General features: G+C 39.3%; 1 protein-coding gene across 1 annotated transcript in view; it reads left to right on the top strand.

Moving 5' to 3' along the window:
* Window positions 1-18,892, top strand: part of LOC306885840 (receptor-type tyrosine-protein phosphatase U-like) — a gene marked incomplete at its 5' end in the record, with an annotated part of 272,816 nt that overhangs the window by 230,147 nt on the left and 23,777 nt on the right. The window contains 5 exons of the mRNA XM_079442620.1: window positions 7,488-7,585; window positions 8,882-8,998; window positions 9,204-9,358; window positions 14,834-14,969; window positions 18,624-18,773. Coding sequence (XP_079298746.1) covers window positions 7,488-7,585; window positions 8,882-8,998; window positions 9,204-9,358; window positions 14,834-14,969; window positions 18,624-18,773 — 656 coding nt within the window. The remainder of the gene's footprint in view (window positions 1-7,487; window positions 7,586-8,881; window positions 8,999-9,203; window positions 9,359-14,833; window positions 14,970-18,623; window positions 18,774-18,892) is intronic.

Here is an 18,892-nt window from a genome sequence, read left to right as displayed (position 1 = left end):
CCTATCAGCCCTGCAGCTGCAACCCCAAACCGCTCAAACCCACATAATGACAACTACATTGTAAAGTGTCCTTGAGCACTGGAAAGGCGCTATATAAATAAAACTTATTATTATTATTATTATTATTACAGCATTTTTGCATAATGTTATGATGCAAGAAAAACTCAGAACACTACAATGACAGGGTGCTTTGGGATGTTTTTTTTTTTTGTTTGCTTGCTCTCCATCTTTTTTATTTTTGCCTGACCTCGGTTCACATTGCTATGTGGTTGCTAACAGCAAACTACTATATTTTTGCACATTTTGTAGCATATTGCTGTTATATTCATTTCTGGTCACCATGATTTTGCCAAGCAAGGCATGTTCCTGGATCAACATTACTGTCCAAAAATATAGATTTAACCCAATCCCTACCCCTAAACCTAACCCTACCCATAATTTATTCCTAAAATCAGAGGAAAATGATTATTATTGTTATTGGTGTGAATGGACCTTTACTAAGTTATAAGTATACTAAAGTATCTATATCAAACTTTTATACACTGCTGGCAATGCAAAATAGCTAAACCCTGCTTGAAAAGTTACTAGATGTCTCTAAATGACGTCATACACTAATTACCATATTCCTGTAATTGTGTCATATCTGCATTGTGCCTAGTGTCAGCCTTTTACATCCCTGCTGAAAAAAAAAAAAAAAACAAACAGTAGAAACCATTACAGAATTTGTAATGGTTTTACTGGTTTTAATGGGCACTGTCATGGCGCCCGTTGGTCTCTACTGGTAATTGTTTGCCTTCTATTGGTGGCTTGTTAACTCCACTAAGTCCTAATGTCCCACACTGTACAAAGTAATTTAAGTTTACTTGATTAAGTTGTGCAAACTCGTTGTCTTAATTCAATTAAGCAATCTTAAATTTATTGTATTAAGTGTCATTTAATTCCTATTTACTAATATAGTAAAAGTACTCCTTACTTACATTGAGTCATATTTACTTAGACCATTTCAGTTTTGTTAACTTAATTGAATCTGTGATCTGAGGAACATTGAGAGTAACTATATTACTCAGAATTACTGACTCCCAGAGTGCATTGCGGCATGAATAAATTATGCAATTGCTTTGTTTTTGTTTTTTTTATTTGCTGTCTTGTGTCAGTAGTAGTACAACAAGAAGAGCAAATAAAATGGTTATTGTTACAATTAATAAAAGCAAATAAAAATTAATTGTTACCATTGTTGTGATTCATGTGCTGAATGTTGAAGTATGTGTGTGACTTCAGCATATTATCACAAATATTAACGAATTATGAGAAAAAGCTTCTCAAGTTGCTCATGAAAAACAATTGTAAAATTTGTTTACAATTGAAAAAAAAAAAAAAATAGTAAAAGATCATTAATAATCACAAAACAATCCACTATTAACCAGAAGATAGGTCATCTTCTATAAGCAACCTATTTATTACTTTTCTTCCCTTAAAATCAAATAACTCAGATTTCATGTTGCATTGCTACATTAATAGAAAGAAAATAAGACAATTTAATTTCCAAGTGCCCAACCAAAGGGAACACTAATCACTGTAATGGTGACTTTAAAACCACACACATTGTAGGAAAATCAACATCAATGTGAAAAGTCTATTAAGACTCCTTTTCTTTTCTTCTTCTGTTGCACATAAGCTACATATTAGGCAAGGCAAGGCAAGTTTATTTATATAGCACATTTCATACACAATGGTAATTCAAAGTGCTTTACATGAAATAAAGTAAAATAGTCATAAAAAAAAATATTGATCACAGCAATAAAAAATAAATAAATTGTAATAATAATAATAAAAACAAGAAACTTAAAAACAAATATACTCAAGCTTTGTTCAAACTCTCCCACACTAAGTGAGCGGGAAAACAAAAAAACCTTCCAAACCATCTAACTATTCTACTACCCCCTACTTACTTTGACCATCATATCTGACCTATTCGCTAAAACTCTGGGGCGTGCTCCTGTCTGTAATGCTAGGAATTTAGAGTTGGTTGAGCGATTCACGGCTAGAACCTCCGTTCTAGAGTCTCACATTCTCTCTGTATTTATACCTTCAAATGCACTAATTGCCTCTAGGGCTCTTAGTGCCTTAGAGAACTGTGCACATCTCTCAATCTATAGATGTACACCTTTACACTAATAGGCGTACCCAAATTATGACATCAGTTTTCTTCTGCTGGTGTCCCTCACTCATATCTGAGTGAGTCCATCGCTCTCCCCCTCCCGCACTCCCTCCGCTTACAGACAGTCCCTAACCAGAAACCTAACAAATAGAACTCAGAGGTCCTACTTTAAACTGATTAACCAACACACTTGTCTTTATTTGCCCACATTCTCTTTACCATCACAGCACTTACTTTAGCCTTCAGTTTAAACTTTTAAAATGATATCAATTTGATTTAAAACTAATTTCAACAAATGCACAGTTAAACAGATGAGTTTTGAGTCTTGATTTAAATGTGGCTAATGTTTTAGCACATCTGATCTCTTCTGGAAGCTGGTTCCAACTGCGGGCCGCATAATAGCTAAAAGCAGACTCCCCTTGTTTTGTGTCAACTCTTGGTATTTCTAACTGACTCGATCCTAATGATCTGAGTGGTCTGTTTGGTTTATATTCAGTGAGCATATCAGCAATATATTTAGGTCCTAGGCCATTGAGTGACTTATAAACGAGTAAAAGTACTTTAAAATCAATCCTAAATGTAACTGGAAGCCAGTGTAAGGACCTGAGGACAGGTGTGATATGCTCAGATTTTCTGGTTCTAGTCAGAATCCTGGCAGCAGCGTTCTGGATGAGCTGCAGTTGTCTAATGGTCTTCTTGGGAAGGCCGGTGAGGAGACCATTACAGTAATCCACCCTGCTGGTGATAAAGGCATGAACAAGTTTCTCCAAGTCTTGACTGGAAACAAAACATCTAATTCTTACAATGTTTTTGAGATGATAGTATGCTGATTTAGTTACTGCTTTGACATGACTACTGAAACTAAGGTCTGTCTACAGAATCACCCCAAGATTTCTGACTTGATTTTTAGTTGTTAGACCCCTAGAGTCAAGGTATGCATTCACCTTGAGAACTTCATCTTTGTTTCCAAATGCAATGACTTCAGTTTTCTCCTTGTTTGACTGCCTGTCACTGGTTTATTAATGTCATTGGTTCCTATTTTCCTATATTTTAAGTTAGTGTCACACAAAGCAGTAAGTAAATTGTTTTATTTGTTTTATAAGGTAACTAATTAAATCTAAGTAAGGTCAACTGTTGGATTTTACAGTGCAAAACACACTACAGGAAACCATTTTTTTAATGGGATAATGGTTAAGCATTGATGGTTTGTAATTGTATTTGGTGAAAACCATTAACTTCTGCGATGGTTCCTATTGTGTTTTTGTTTTTTTCAGCAGGGATTTATTTGCTTCTCCTCTAATGTCTGTGCTCACATGCTGTATTTTAATATATTTTTCTGTTTTTGTGTCGTACATTTACATTTATTCATTTAGCTGACGCTTTTGTCCAAAGCGACTTACAATTGCTATATATGTCAGAGGTCGCACGCCTCTGGAGCAACTAGGGGTTAAGTGTCTTGCTCAGGGACACATTGGTGTCTCACAGTGGATTCGAACCCGGGTCTCTCACACCAAAGGCATGTGTCTTATCCACTGCGCCATCACCACCCCATGTGAGATGAATATGAAATACTGATAGAAACGGCCTATTAAGACTACGTTAACCAGTTCTCTCTTCCAAGCTGTTAATCTGCACTGATTTATAATTGAGACATCAAAAGTAGATATGCATCTAGTGACAGTGAAGTTGCTAAGTTGGCAACACTGCTTTTATACAGTTAAGGAGGTGCTCTGAGCATTTTTTTTGACATGTTGATATGTGGTTGCTAGGGTGTTCTGAGTTTTTTTTGTGCAGTGCTATCTGGTTGCTAACAGCAGACATTGCTAAGATGATTTTTTTGAGCATGTTTCTTTGTGGTTTATCGCCTATCTGGGGTGGTTTCCTGGGCATTTATATGCATCAGCTAAAGTGTTCTGCACAGTTTTTGGCACATTGCTATGTGGTTGCTAAAAGTGTGCTATTATAGAGTTATTAATGCTGTGTTCCATTTACCTTGGAAGTCAGGAATGACGTCACACCCATGGACCAGTAGAGAAGTCAGAAAACCAAGATGGACACATTAATTGTTAGCAATACCAGTCGATTAAAAACACATAATATTAAAAGAAACACATAAAAGAGTAGTATTTAGTATGCACAGATAATGCCATAGTATCATGTCCAAAAATAGAGGTTGGGTAGTACATTGTCCACTGAGTTTACATAAGTGCTAATAAACAATATATTACTAATGTTTCTCTTCTGTTGATACACTGAGCAGCCATATTGAATTCTGAAGTTGGAGTTGTGATTCTTCAGAACTCTGTTCCATTTAAAAGTTCCTTCTGGGAACTTGGAATTCCAGAATTAGTACAAATAGAATGCAGCAATAGTGTGCTGAGTATTTATTTATTTATTTATTGACGCGTTGCTATGTGGTTGCTAGGGTTCTGGGTGGTGGCCAGGGTTTTCTGACACGTTACTATGTGATTGGTAAGATGTTCTGAGCAATTTTAGCACGTTTATGTTGCTGACAGCCCTGATGTGCAGTTGTTAAGGTCTTCTGAGCACTTCTAGCACTAGTGCTTTGATTAACCTGGGCTGGATGTGTTCTGATGCTGTCATCTGGGAAAAGCTGTTTCAGTATGCCCACAAAAACAATGTCGAACAAATGCCTCTCCATCTTCTATTTAAACCTCGAAAACTTTTTTTCTGTTTTACCATTATTATTCATCATGAATAACCTCGGCTTCAACCCAGCTGTAAAGATGTGATTTTTCGCGGATGTAGCTGCGGGCGATAGCAGGAGAGCTGCTCAGGAACTCAGGAAGCGCAGCACCTGTTGTTGGCTGTAATTGTTTTAACAGGTAGATAACAGACTCCTCACCCGAGGGCACAGCGTTCACAGCACTGCGCTTACAAACCCTCAGCAGCTTTCCTTTAATGTTTCCAATATTTCCATGCGTACGTGTTTCTGCGTGCCATGCATGTGTGATATGTGTACAGAAAAATACATGAGGAAGAAAAGAAAGAGATGAGAGTGAGAACGAAAGAGGTTCAGCTCATGTCAATCGTAGTACTGGTAAATGCTTTATTAGAGATGTTTGTTATTACAACTATGCATATTTGGGGTTAGTGATTTAAACAATTGTCTAACCCACCATAATAAACTATAATGTCTAAACCATCCCACACTGATAGTGTTAAAGGTATATTTCTTCCAAAAATGTTACTCATCTAATTACTCACTGTCGTTCTAAACCCTTCAGGCTTATGTTCGTCTGGGAAACGCAAATTAAGATAATTTTAATTAAACCTAACATATTTTTATCTCTCCATTTAAAGTCCACACAACCAAAACTTTGATACTTCAAAAAGTTCATGAGGTAGAAGTAAAGACAAGAGCACATTAATGCCCATGGCTCCTGGCGATATATTGAGGTCTTATGAAGTGAAACGATCAGTCTGTGCAAGAAACTAGACATCATTTACAACATTAGCCTGGGCAAACAATTCTTAATGCATTCACAACTGTCTGGAGTGTGAACTTCCTCTGCCCAAAGTCGATATGTTTGTTTACAGCGCAGAGTGCAAACTGAGAGAGAAGACCAACACACCTGATTGGATTCTGTTTGATTACAACAGACGGTTAGGACTTGTGTCTATTATTGTTTGTCGTAATGGTACTTACCTGTGCTTATCCTGGCTGCTGGAACCAATTTAAAAAAAGATTACGTTTGCGTGTACGATCCCATTCGGGACGTTTGACTTCTCACTGATGTCTGATCCACTGCTTCTTCCTCCGTCTCTCTCAGTTGTAAACAAACAGCATCAGCTCATCTGGTAATCTCTCTCAGTTCTTGGTCGGAGTATTCTGGTCTGAACAAGTAAGGTCAAAAAATTCCATGTTGTCCTCTTTCACATCATCAGCTATTGTAACTTTTACATTGTGAGCTTTAGACGCTGGCACTTCTGGTGAGTCCTCTCGCTCCATTGTAAATAACATAATCAGTTTGCATGTGAGTATGTGTCCATGCATGCATCATTATGCGACAAAGGAAGTTCACGCTCCAGAAAGTCAAGAACATGCTGAGAACCATTTGCCCAGGCTGTAGATTAAAGGTAATAATGTAGATTTTCTTGCACAAAATTATCGTTTTGATTCAAAAGACCTCAATATATAATCAGGAGCCATGGAGATCAGTTTAGTCTTTTCTGTATATGTTTCTTGATTCTCAAAGACCGGCAGCCACAGACATGAAGTGCACAAAAAAAAATTACCTACATCTTGGATGTAATTTAACAACAAATTTTCATTTTTGGGTGAACAATCCCTTTAAGAGCTAATTTCTTATTTCAACTAGAAGTAGACCAGGTGTAATCAGTCTTACTTTTCACATTCAAATTAGACCACTTTACCTTTTGTTTTTGACTGAATTTAAAAAGTTATGACCAGTCTTAAAAAAAAAAAAAAAAAAAAAGTGGACTAACTTTTTAAGACTAGTCTAAGCAGTTTTTGCAGCCAGCCCCTGTTCATTATTCTGAAGACTTATTTGAATATTTTGAAGATTAAACTGCTTCATATGCATGTATTTTACAATGTTTTATTAATTTTTTTAAAGGACCTTTTTGAAGCTTCAAAGTTTTGGTTGTGCAGACTTTAAATATCTTCACTTGTGTTTAGAAGATGAATGAAAGTCTGTTTGAAATAACATGAGGGTGAGTAAATGAAAGAACAAATGGTTGAGGAGAGGTGTGCTATTGCTTTTCGAAGTGGTCCGATTTTCACAGACCTATTTTTTTTAGGCCTAGCTAAGACATTTTATTTAAAACAGTAACAATAACAGTTGGCGCTACAAGGCAGTGTGTTTATGATTACCATAATACATTAAAATATCATGATGATTAGACCAATTTGACTTGGTCAAGTAAGAGCCCATTACAGTGTCTCTTGATAATGGCGTTGCACCATAGCGACACACACTCATAACATTTTAGCAACCGCATAGCAGTGCACTGAAAACACCAACCTTAGTAACTGCCTAGCTTCCTGCAATCACTTACATGACATTTCTTCAGAAAAAGTTCAAACTCTAGTTTCTTGCTGCAATCACTCACTGGATTTTCAATGCCAGCAGTTTCTCGATTCGTTGTCTTCTAAATGAACTGATAGCTCTCTCGTCCCAGCAGCTTGGAATCTCTATTTTCTCTTTTCTTATATAATCCTTGTGGATGTCACGACCCGCTATTTCACAAAACCACCTCTATCCTCTTTTTATCCTGCGTTCAAATCATTCACCTCCCACAAATCTCCATGAAAGCTCATTGTTCTGTCTCTCTCTCTCTGCAGGGCCCAAGCAAGACATGATCTATGACTTCTGGCGCATGGTTTGGCAGGAGAACTGCTACAGCATCGTGATGATCACCAAACTGGTGGAGGTGGGGAGAGTGAGTAGAAATAAGTCTACCTCTGCCTCGGGCTGCCTGACCGCCCCCTCCTCCCACTAATAGACACCATCCATTACTGAAAACTGACCCACTGCTGACCATTACTGAAGATAAACTTTACCAAGAAACCCCATTTACCAGAGAACAATCCGTCTGATGAATTTTTTTTTTACCGCCATCTTTAGCATTCAATTGAGCTTTTATTTGTCCCATTTCCACCACAATGCCATGGTTACTACAGTTGTTGATCGTACTGTAACATCATAGTAATTATAGGATCTCTTTCGAGAGGGACTTTCAGAATCTTTCTGTCATTTGGCTTATTTGTTCATTGGCTTTTGCCATGTTACCACTGTTTTATTTAGTAGTACTACAAGTAGTAGTTTTACTATGTAGTAACTGTAGCAATTTTGATATTTTGCTTGAACATATTGTTACTGCATGGCAAATTTTAGATTTTTGTTAAAATTAGTATTGCTCAAAAGACTCATTCAAAATCATATGCTATATGGATTATAATGATTAATTTGCCCTTAACTGAAAATCATGGGTTTGTGTTTGTTTAGTTTGGCTAAATGTTATTATTATTATTATTATTATTATTATTACCATCAATTAACTTATTTATTTATTTATTTATTTATTTATTTTTACATAAAATGTGTAATATTAAAAATAAATAAATAAATATTTTAAAGAGATATTACAATAAACAATAAGGTCGTCTTAAAACATTGAGCATTGACTACATTTTTATTTTTAGGATTATCTTATTATATATTGTCTCAATAATAATAATAATAATAATAATTATTATTATTATTATAATAGTCATCATATTGTTATTATTATTATTACTATTATATATTTTTTTCTATTTATAATTGTATTGACCTACATTAAGTAACAGTTTGACTTGTGTCCAAAGAAAATGTATTGACTAAGTATGGTAAGGTCTTCATAATACATATTGGATCATGGATTTAACTGAAAAATAATTGTACTTTGCATGAAAAAATAAATAAATAAATAAATATATATATATATATTATAAATAAATTTAAGGATCTATGATCAAACCATAAATATAATTAGAGGAAAAAACAAACAAATATATTTAGCTGTAACAACTTTTATTTATTCATTCATTCATTCATTCATTCATTTTATTTTTTTATTGTAATGTAGTATTTGTAACAGATTGTAAACTGTTGATTGCAGTTGAAGCTGTCGTGTGTTAATTGTATATCTGTGTGTTTGTGTATGTGTGTGTGTGTGTGTGTGTGTGTGATTCAGATGAAGTGCTGTAAATACTGGCCTGATGACAGTGAGCTCTATGGAGACATCAAAATCACTCTGCTGAAAACAGAAACGTTGGCAGAATACACCGTACGCACCTTTGCCATGGAGCGGGTGAGACTGTTGAGATGTTTGTCAATATTCTGCTGACATTTTTCGCTGCTAAATGTAAATTAGTTAATGGAGCTATTTCCCATGTGTTATTTTGATCAAATGATCAAATCATGGAAAATGTGTAAGAACATTGAAAGTAAGAACATTCTAATGAGTAAATGCTGTGTCCAATGTTTTCCTAACGAGTAACTTTGTCCTGTATCAGCGGGGTTACCCAGCTAAACATGAAGTCTGCCAGTTCCACTTCACAAACTGGCCGGAGCATGGTGTCCCGTATCATGCCACAGGACTGCTGGCCTTCCTGCGGCGGGTCAAGGCCTCCACGCCGCCCGACGCTGGCCCAGTGGTGGTCCACTGCAGGTAAGCAAGCACTGCTTCCTGTTTGTGCACAATTTTTTATGTTAAATGTGGTCAGTGAAAATATCGCACTAGTGTTGTTAACCCTTATAACACATGGAGAACTAACAGTTAAAGATCTGCATCACCAAAAATAAAATTTTAGAAGCTTTCTCAGATGTGTAATTTTCCCCCCTAACATTTACAACTAAGATTACAGCTGGATAAAAGTTGTTACTCCAGCTGTTAGTTAAGGAGATGTGAATATATCTTAAGCAACTTCCTGTGAGTTTTTGTGCTTCCACTTCACCTTTTCAAAAAAGGTCTTGAGGCTGTATCAATGCTTTCAGATCTCAAATATGAAAGCATGTTTTTGCTTTTGATGAATTGCAGATATTTGATATTTTCCATGTATGTGCTGCCTATTTTACAACTCGTTATCAAGTCGTCCTGTCCCTTGTTGAGATGTTGTCCCACAGACACTTGAGGCACCTAAAGAGGCGCTAGTTAGTTCTTCGTGGCAAGTATATCGCCGCTAATGCGGGTCATAGTAGCATGACAGGTCTACCGGTATCAATTTCCACGGGTGTAGGCATCGTAGCATTTTAGTGATCCGACTACTGCTAATAGACACATGTCTGAAAGATCCCTGGTAGTTAGGCCCAAGGCCCGTAGACCCCTTCCACTAGGTCCAAACATTATTCCACCACTAGATATTATATAACCGCTAGATGTTTTGGAGGGGTTCCAGTGTTCATCCAGGCCATTATAGCTGCTGCGTTCTCCCGGGAGCCATACTTCTCGATTTTCAATCGATGGCTCAGTTCCATCCGGGAGATCGCTACTACGGAAACGTCAAGGACCGTGGAGTGGTGTCCTGTATCCACCAGAATATCTGGTTTAATGAAACTTCGCTCTGTGGGGATGATGGGCTCGACTCACGTTCGTTCTCAGCATTTTCTCCAGCAGTTTGGCAATGTGATTATGTCGTGCGCATCTGGCGTCATGGATAATTTCACATATCTGAAGTATGTGATTCAGTGTGTCTCTTGAGTGGCAGGCCCCATGACGTCAGCTCACTTGATGAGTTGTCTCTCCCTCTGCAGGCTCTAGCTTTTGTATACAGTGTACCCCCCGGAGCTGTATTCCCTGTAGGTGCAGTCTCGGGAAGACTGTTTCAGGTTTGCCCATCCAGTAGTGGCTTGCTGGGTCAATGTCATCAGTTGTCATTGCTTTGCCATCCACCGATGCTCGTAGTATCTTTATCCACGCCTCCTTCGCTTCCGCAGAGGAGCACACAGTTTCTTTTCCAATCTTACTTGGCAGGTTGATCTTGCACAAATTTTTCTTGAAAGAGGGGAGCTCAGTTAATGTTCTCTCTATGTTACTTTGGTTTGTTAAAAGCTTTTCGAATCTTTTCTTTTGAAGTAAGGGAAGTGTTGCTCCCAGGCTGGGGATTCCGAGGCTGCCTGATTTTATTGGTGCGTGCAAGAAACCCAAAGACGTGTCCTTTGGCAAGGGCAGCCAATCCCTCGCAGCTCTTTGAATCTTCTTGTCGATGCTAGCGATGGTATTTCGGTGGGCACAGTCCAGGATTAGTTCATGTAGTAGTTTTGGGATCATAAAGTCGCTCACAATCTCCATTCTTTGGTAAGGTTTCAGAGGGGCGGACGTAAATTCTTTTAACATTTTTTCCACTTCCCTTGTCAGTTTTGGTGTTATTCTTCCTTTCCATGAGAAGCGGACCCCAAGGTACCTTTGGGTATCGGAGATGTTCATCGCGAGAATTGTTCCGTACTTGGTTATGTACGTGTCGGGTGCAAGTGCTAAGTGCTTTCTCTTGCCATCTTTCAGGATGGTCAGAGTTGCTGACTTCTTGATGTTTAGAGACATGCCCGCTTGCTGTACAGCTCTACACAGACTGTCCAATTTCCTCTGAAGGTCTGCTGGGTTGGAGGTGTATCTGCCTTCTCTCCCACTCTCAGTATTGATTGGTAGGATACCGAATCAAAGGCTTTCGAAATGTCAAGGAAGGCTGCTGCCAATGGTTTAGTCCCTTTGTGGGATCGTCGCAGCACCACATGCAGCAATGCAGAAGCCTCCAGGCATCCGTCCCTTTGGAGGAAGGCATACTGAAGCAGCAATAAATCGTATTGGTCTCTCATTTGTCATGCTAGAATTTTGTGGAGGGCACAGGCTAGAACTGATGAAATGGCTATTGGCCTGAAGTCCCCTGGGTCGGAAGGACACTCTACTTTAGGCAGAAAGGTGACTCTAGCCATTGCCAAGGGTGATGGAAGTGTCTCGGTAACCAGGATAATGTTTAGGAAACCAGCCAGAGAGGGTAGGTGCCAGGTCAGCACTTCCTGAGTCGAGAGTTTGTCCATTCCTACTGATGATCCTCTCATTGAGCGGAGCGCCACTTGGATCTCTTCTGCTGTAATTGGTGCTATCACTCCCCATTTGATGTCTCTAGTTCCTCGGGGTGATGCACTCCAGGGTTCACTTCCATCGGTATTTGTCGCGTAGACCTTCGCGCAGTACTCCTCCACTCCACTTATGTCTCGATCAAGTCCTCTATATGCCTCCCTCCATCGCCCCTCCAGAATGGAATTGGCGGCATCCTTCCTCTTCGTCCTAAAGAGTTTTAGAGTATGAGCATATCTTGCCTGTCTTGTTTATTGGAGTGTGGTTGCTTCCTGGGTTGCCTCCTTTTACTACTGGGTTTCCACTTCAAAGGGAGATACCCTTGGATGAGACCCTCCAGTTCCTCCACAGCTTTCTCTTTAGACGCCGTACCCTGGAGCAACCCCTCCACTATCGCTTTAAGGTTGTCACTCCCTATTCTCGGATCTTCAAAAGTTCCCATGGCCGTTTCTAGTAGCATACGCCTCCATTCCTCCTCTTGATCTTCTCCTGGGTGTATAATTCCGCTAGCCCCTGTTTGTTCCTTTGACGTTCCAGAACTAGCTCCAACGTCCTCGGCTGGGATTACAGGTTCTCCCCTTCTCACTGGGGGACTCATAGGAGAGTGGCTTGTTGATGTGAGTGTTGGGTGCACCCACTTCAGCTTCTGGAGCCTTTTCCTCACTGTTTCCACTGTCCTCCCCTTGGTAAAGGTGATTAGATTCCCTGCCAGATCTTTCTTTAACATGCCAGGCTTCCCAATCCTGCTGGCTTGCTTCAACAGTTCATCATCCTCTTCCTTAGCCCAGCTTGTAGTTCTGTGCTGAGCCTGTGATGTCAGAGAGGTGAAAGTTACAGGCAGACATGTGGGGGTTAGGCTCTCGGTGGATTTTGCAGTGGGGGAGGATTGGATTGATGGTAGTGTCTGTGGGGAGACTGATGTGGGGGGCGGGGTTGTGAGGCTTGTTGGATGCTCCCAGGCGGTGTCCACTAAGATGTCCATTAAGATGTTGCAAACGTTTCTTTAAAGAGTCAATTGACCGATGGGAGAAGTTTGCTTGAGGAGTCACCAGATATTCCTTCTTCATCATCCCCACTCTTCACTCGGCATCTGCTAATAGGTTTTCATCCTCATCTCTGTTCCATAATTTCAAATTCAAATTCAAATTCAAATTTTATTTGTCACATACATATACATACATAGTACAACATGTAGTGAAATGTATTGTACGACTGTCCAACAAATTGTCCAACAAAATTAAGAAAAACCTCTTCCGGATGCTGATGGTGGCGGTGCATCCCTAAACTCCTTAGTGAAGGAAAGGCTCTTTCATAGTCCTTGCATACGATAGTGTCTTAATTTCTTCTTTGTTTTCCTTTCCGTAACCAGCTTTTAACCCTGGGTCGGAAGGTTAGCCCTTCCCAGGTTGGCCCGGATCTTAGTTCAGTTGGGTGGCACAGAGGTGCCAACGTGACACCTTCTGCCGGTAGATGGTGTTACCGAAAGCTTCCCACGAGGAGGCGCCCGGGCCATGCAACTACACCCTCATCATAAGAGAGTCATAGTTACTCCCGCTTGCTGCCTATTATAATAGGGGAAGTCGTGGCCTAATGGTTAGAGAGTCGGACTTGTAATCCGAAGGTTGCGGGTTCGAGTCTCCGGCCGGCAGGAATTGTAGGTGGGGGGAGTGAATGTCCAGCGCTCTCTCCACCCTCAATACCACGACTGAGGTGCCCTTGAGCAAGGCACCGAACCCCCAACTGCTCCCCGGGCGCTGCAGCATAAAATGGCTGCCCACTGCTCCGGGTGTATGTTCACGGTGTATGTGTGTGTTCACTGCTGTGTGTGTGCACGTTGGATGGGTTAAATGCAGAGCACGAATTCCGAGTATGGGTCACCATACTTGGCTGAATGTCACTTCACTTCACTTCACTAAAGAGAAAAATGCTCACACCTGCAGGTCACCAGTTTCTGCCCATGCACAATCTCACTTATTCATGCGGAAGACATCCATGTATCAGATAAAACTAAATTGGACAGAAAACCAATTCAATGAATCATCCCTGAACACTGATGAAATGTTCATCGGTCCCTAAAAACTCATTGGTCCACATTTATCCTGAAAATGTAACATATTTTGCGCAAGTCACGTGACGTGTTCCTCAATTTATCTCTCCATTTTACGTGCTTTAACACTGCTTTTAATTAAATTGCAGCAGTGCTTCATTCAAGATTGTCTGGGATATTTCTCTCATTTTTTTAAAGCATACTTCATTAGTATTCACTGTCATGATGGCCAGTCAAAACCACATTACATTTTCTTACTGGCATCTGCATAAAGCACCATCATGTTTATTACCTTAATAATGATTCCACTGAATTTAAATACATTGAAATACTTTGTAAATACTGTGGTGTATTATATATATATATATATATATATATATATATATATATATATAACAGTGAATCTAATCACTAGTATACAGGCAAAATTTCACTTCAATAATATATTTAAACAAAGGTGTATGCACACTCATAGAAAACCATGTGTTTGATTAAATGAGGCTCTTCTTGTTCAGTTTGTTTTACCCTCGCTACGCTTTGTTTTGGCTTCTGGTTGTAGGACATGGTTTATTAATAATGACCCACCCACCATGACAGATTTTTACCCCCATTTGTTTGTTTGGCAGGTCTTAATTTCAGTATATTAAAGTAACATGTTATTGCCAACTGATAATATCACTGTATCATGGAATAGCGTGTAGACTCTGTACTCAGGCTCATCTACTGAATTTAAAGCTTCGAGAGGTTGGTAGCTGGGTTAATTGACTGTGCAATAGCCGGTCGTTGTCACTCCTGGAAAGTTCTGCTTGAAAGAGATGTGGTTGTACTTCTGCATAAAACAGCCAATTTACTAGCGTGTATCTAGAGCTACATTACAACGGTGCCATCTCCACATTTAAAAAAATGTTTGCTCGCTCTCATTTCCTTCTAGGCCCATATGATGTTATTTGATATTAATTTTAAGAAGCTCAACAGTACACTGAGATATTGTTCCTTCAGCTGTCTCATTATTTGTCTGTCTGCAGTATGGGTGCCGGCCGCACCGGCTGTTACATCGTTTTGGACGTGATGCTGGATATGGCAGAGTGTGAGGGTGTGGTGGACATTTACAACTGTGTGAAGACGCTCTGCTCACGACGTATCAACATGATCCAGACTGAGGTAAGAAACTTAATTATGAGAAACAAAGGATGGGTCACACGGATCCATTAATCAGCTAGCCATCCAACTAAACCAGGCTGGCGATTTTATTTTATTTTTTGTATTTATTTATTTTTTTCACACAAGCACTTTTGGTGCTTAACCCAGTTCATTTGACATCAGGATTTGTTTAATTTGATTGATTTGGACTCTGTTTCCTAAATTCCAAAATATCCATCAAATCCTGATGGATGAAATCAAGTCCCAGATTTGTTCTCACTGCATAACCTGTTTCAGTTGTAAATACAAAGTAAAATGGTTTGCAAATGGTAATTGTTGCTTTGTAATGTTAATATCTCTAATACAAGTGCAGGAGGATGCATGCTGCATTTTATCTTATATTTCAGGCCAACTTCCAGTTTTCTATTTTGCCTTGCTTTCAACTTCTGTATAGTCTTTACAGAAACAAGTATTTAAAAACTTTATGTACTACAACTCAAAGTTTGATAAATCAGATTTATAAATATTAAAAATGTGTTTTGTATAAAATGTGATACTTTTGAATAATTAATATTCTAGTTTTACTCTTTTCCCTCAAATTCATTCAGTTATGTAACTAATGCAGTTGGTCTGCAGAGAATGAGTTGGTGAACTGCATGTTAATAAACTGATGGACAAAAGTAGCTGTGAATATTTTCCCATTCAAGTCAACCCTCAAGGGGCTGGACAATAAAGAAGAAACCATAATTCAATGTATAATCACTGTGCGCTTAATATCACAAGAACGCTTTCAAGACAAAAGCAAGGCCATGAATCACATCTTGCCATGCTGTCTAGACTGCTTTATAATGCATAAGAAATCTCTGCCCTCATTGTTACACACTGCTGCTTATTATATATGAATTGAGGACGGCGAGCTGAAGGCCGGTCTAGTGTGTCTTTCTTGACAGAGATAAAACAGATGGCTGATGCCTGACCTTTAACCTTCTGATATACACTCACCTAAAGGATTATTAGGAACACCTGTTTAATTTCTCATTAATGCAATTATCTAATCAACCAATCACATGGCAGTTGCTTCAATGCATTTAGGGGTGTGGTCCTGGTCAAGACAATCTCCTGAACTCCAAACTGAATTTCAGAATGGGAAAGAAAGGTGATTTAAGCAATTTTGAGCGTGGCATGGTTGTTGGTGCCAGACGGGCCGGTCTGAGTATTTCACAATCTGCTCAGTTACTAGGATTTTCACGCACAACCATTTCTAGGGTTTACAAAGAATGGTGTGAAAAGGGAAAAACATCCAGTATGCGGCAGTCCTGTGGGCGAAAATGCCTTGTTGATGCTAGCGGTCAGAGGACAATGGGCCGACTGATTCAAGCTGACAGAAGAGCAACTTTGACTGAAATAACCACTCGTTACAACCGAGGTATGCAGCAAAGCATTTGTGAAGCCACAACACGCACAACCTTGAGGCGGATGGGCTACAACAGCAGAAGACCCCACCGGGTACCACTCATCTCCACTACAAATAGGAAAAAGAGGCTACAATTTACACGAGCTCACCAAAATTGGACGGTTGAAGACTGGAAAAATGTTGCCTGGTCTGATGAGTCTCGATTTTTGTTGAGACATTCAGATGGTAGAGTCAGAATTTGGCGTAAACAGAATGAGAACATGGATCCATCATGCCTTGTTACCACTGTGCAGGCTGCTGGTGGTGGTGTAATGGTGTGGGGGATGTTTTCTTGGCACACTTTAGGCCCCTTAGTGCCAATTGGGCATCGTTTAAATGCCACGGCCTACCTGAGCATTGTTTCTGACCATGTCCATCCCTTTATGACCACCATGTACCCATCCTCTGATGGCTACTTCCAGCAGGATAATGCACCATGTCACAAAGCTCGAATCATTTCAAATTGGTTTCTTGAACATGACAATGAGTTCACTGTACTAAAATGGCCCCCACAGTCACCAGATCTCAACCCAATAGAGCATCTTTGGGATGTGGTGGAACGGGAGCTTCGTGCCCTGGATGTGCATCCCACAAATCTCCATCAACTGCAAGATGCTATCCTATCAATATGGGCCAACATTTCTAAAGAATGCTTTCAGCACCTTGTTGAATCAATGCCACATAGAATTAAGGCAGTTCTGAAGGCGAAAGGGGGTCAAACACAGTATTAGTATGGTGTTCCTAATAATCATTTAGGTGAGTGTACTAATAGAGTAAAAAAGTAAGCCCGAATCAAAAGAAAACACTTTAGAGATTAATAGTGGCACTCATGTTTCTATGATGCTTGTTTGATATGGCAATCACTATTTTATTGCTCATATTTAAGATAATAGATTGTTGTTGTTGTTTTTATTAACTTAATTAGACTTCATTATGCAATCCACCCTGAACAACACTTCAAAACATATGACTAGTTGAGGAGAGATATTAAATAGATTGTAAAAATATGAGAAAGTGGACTGACGATTATGAAAGATCTGATAAAAAAGGCAAAAATAAAAATCCCATTTTAACATTGACGTGGGACCTAAGTCATGTGTAGAGACCAGAATAGAGTTGATCCTTTGACTCACTGGACTCAATGTGCCTCTACCTACATGTTTACACAACTCCAAAAACATATCTGTAAATACATTTCACTGTTGTTTCCGGTTGCAGTGAACACTAGTGGGCTGTAAAACATGTTAAAACACTTATACTGCAGTGAATTATTTGCAAACTAATACATTTTCATATTTGCATCACATAACCTGCTCCATGTGAATGAGTTTTCTGATAAAGTATACTTGCTCTGTAGCGCACCTGGTACATAATTGAGTTATTTTATGGTGAGTGCAAAAACTTGTAGAAGCAAGCTAAAATGTCATGGTTCCTTTAGCAAATGCATTTTTATGTAATGCTTGCTTTTAGTTAATACTGTCATGTAGGTTTAGGGTAGGGTTTATTGTGGGTGGTATGTTGTTTTTAAATGCGACACAGTATTAGCCATGTAGCGCCACGTGCCAAACCTTTCATTTCCGAACTGCTCTGATGCATGCAACATTCAACATACTAAAGCGTTGCCATATTTCACATTTGAATGTGTCGCAAATGTTTAAGAAGCAATGTATTATAATTTTCAGAAATGTTGCCACAGGCACGTTTTTCCAATGAGCCTGCATTACTTAGGTCTATAAGCAACTACCCAAACACCCTAAAAGCCACATACACTCTAAACACTTTAACTACCCCAGTGCAACACTCTGGCAACCACCCAGAAAAGCATAGCACCATGGCAGCTTGTTTGCATGGGCAAGCATAACTCACATTTTCTTTAGAAAATTTCTGTAATTATTTCTAGGGATAACTATTGTCGGGTACCACAGTTTCTTAAATCTAAAGTCATTCTGCTGATGGCCATTTGTATATGAGTGCAACAGTGTTGTGCATCTTTATGTGGGAATATAGATTTGATTGACTTTGACATTTCCCTCCTACACTGCTAAATTAAGCTAATATTTGCCCCCTCAATTAATCTTTCTGACATTTTGTCACATCGTTTTTAATTAAAGCCAGATAAAACAAATAATTGGGCACTGCATCGTGCATGTTTTGACATGGCCTCATTTCTTCGAAGCAGTTTTCTGTCCTGAGCTGACTCTTTCTGTCAATCTCTCTTTCAGGAGCAGTATATATTCATCCATGATGCCATACTAGAGGCCTGTCTGTGTGGAGAGACCGCCATCCCCATCAGCGAGTTTGCGCTCACCTATAAGGACATGTTGAGTGTGGATTCTCAGACCAACACCTCCCAACTCCGAGAGGAGTTTCAGGTGAGTGAATGAGCTGAGGACTTTCCGCACTTTCATTGTTGGCCATAGAGTCTGAAGTGGATAGCAGAATTCCAGGATATCGCTAAACAGATTGGTGTCATGTTTTTAGTCATTTAGGC

Source organism: Barbus barbus (genome assembly GCF_936440315.1).
Source record: "Barbus barbus genome assembly, chromosome: 19".
Taxonomy (NCBI): Eukaryota; Metazoa; Chordata; class Actinopteri; order Cypriniformes; family Cyprinidae; genus Barbus; species Barbus barbus.
The sequence above is the reverse complement of the archived record's forward strand: the minus strand, read 5'-3'. Positions and strand labels throughout refer to the sequence as shown.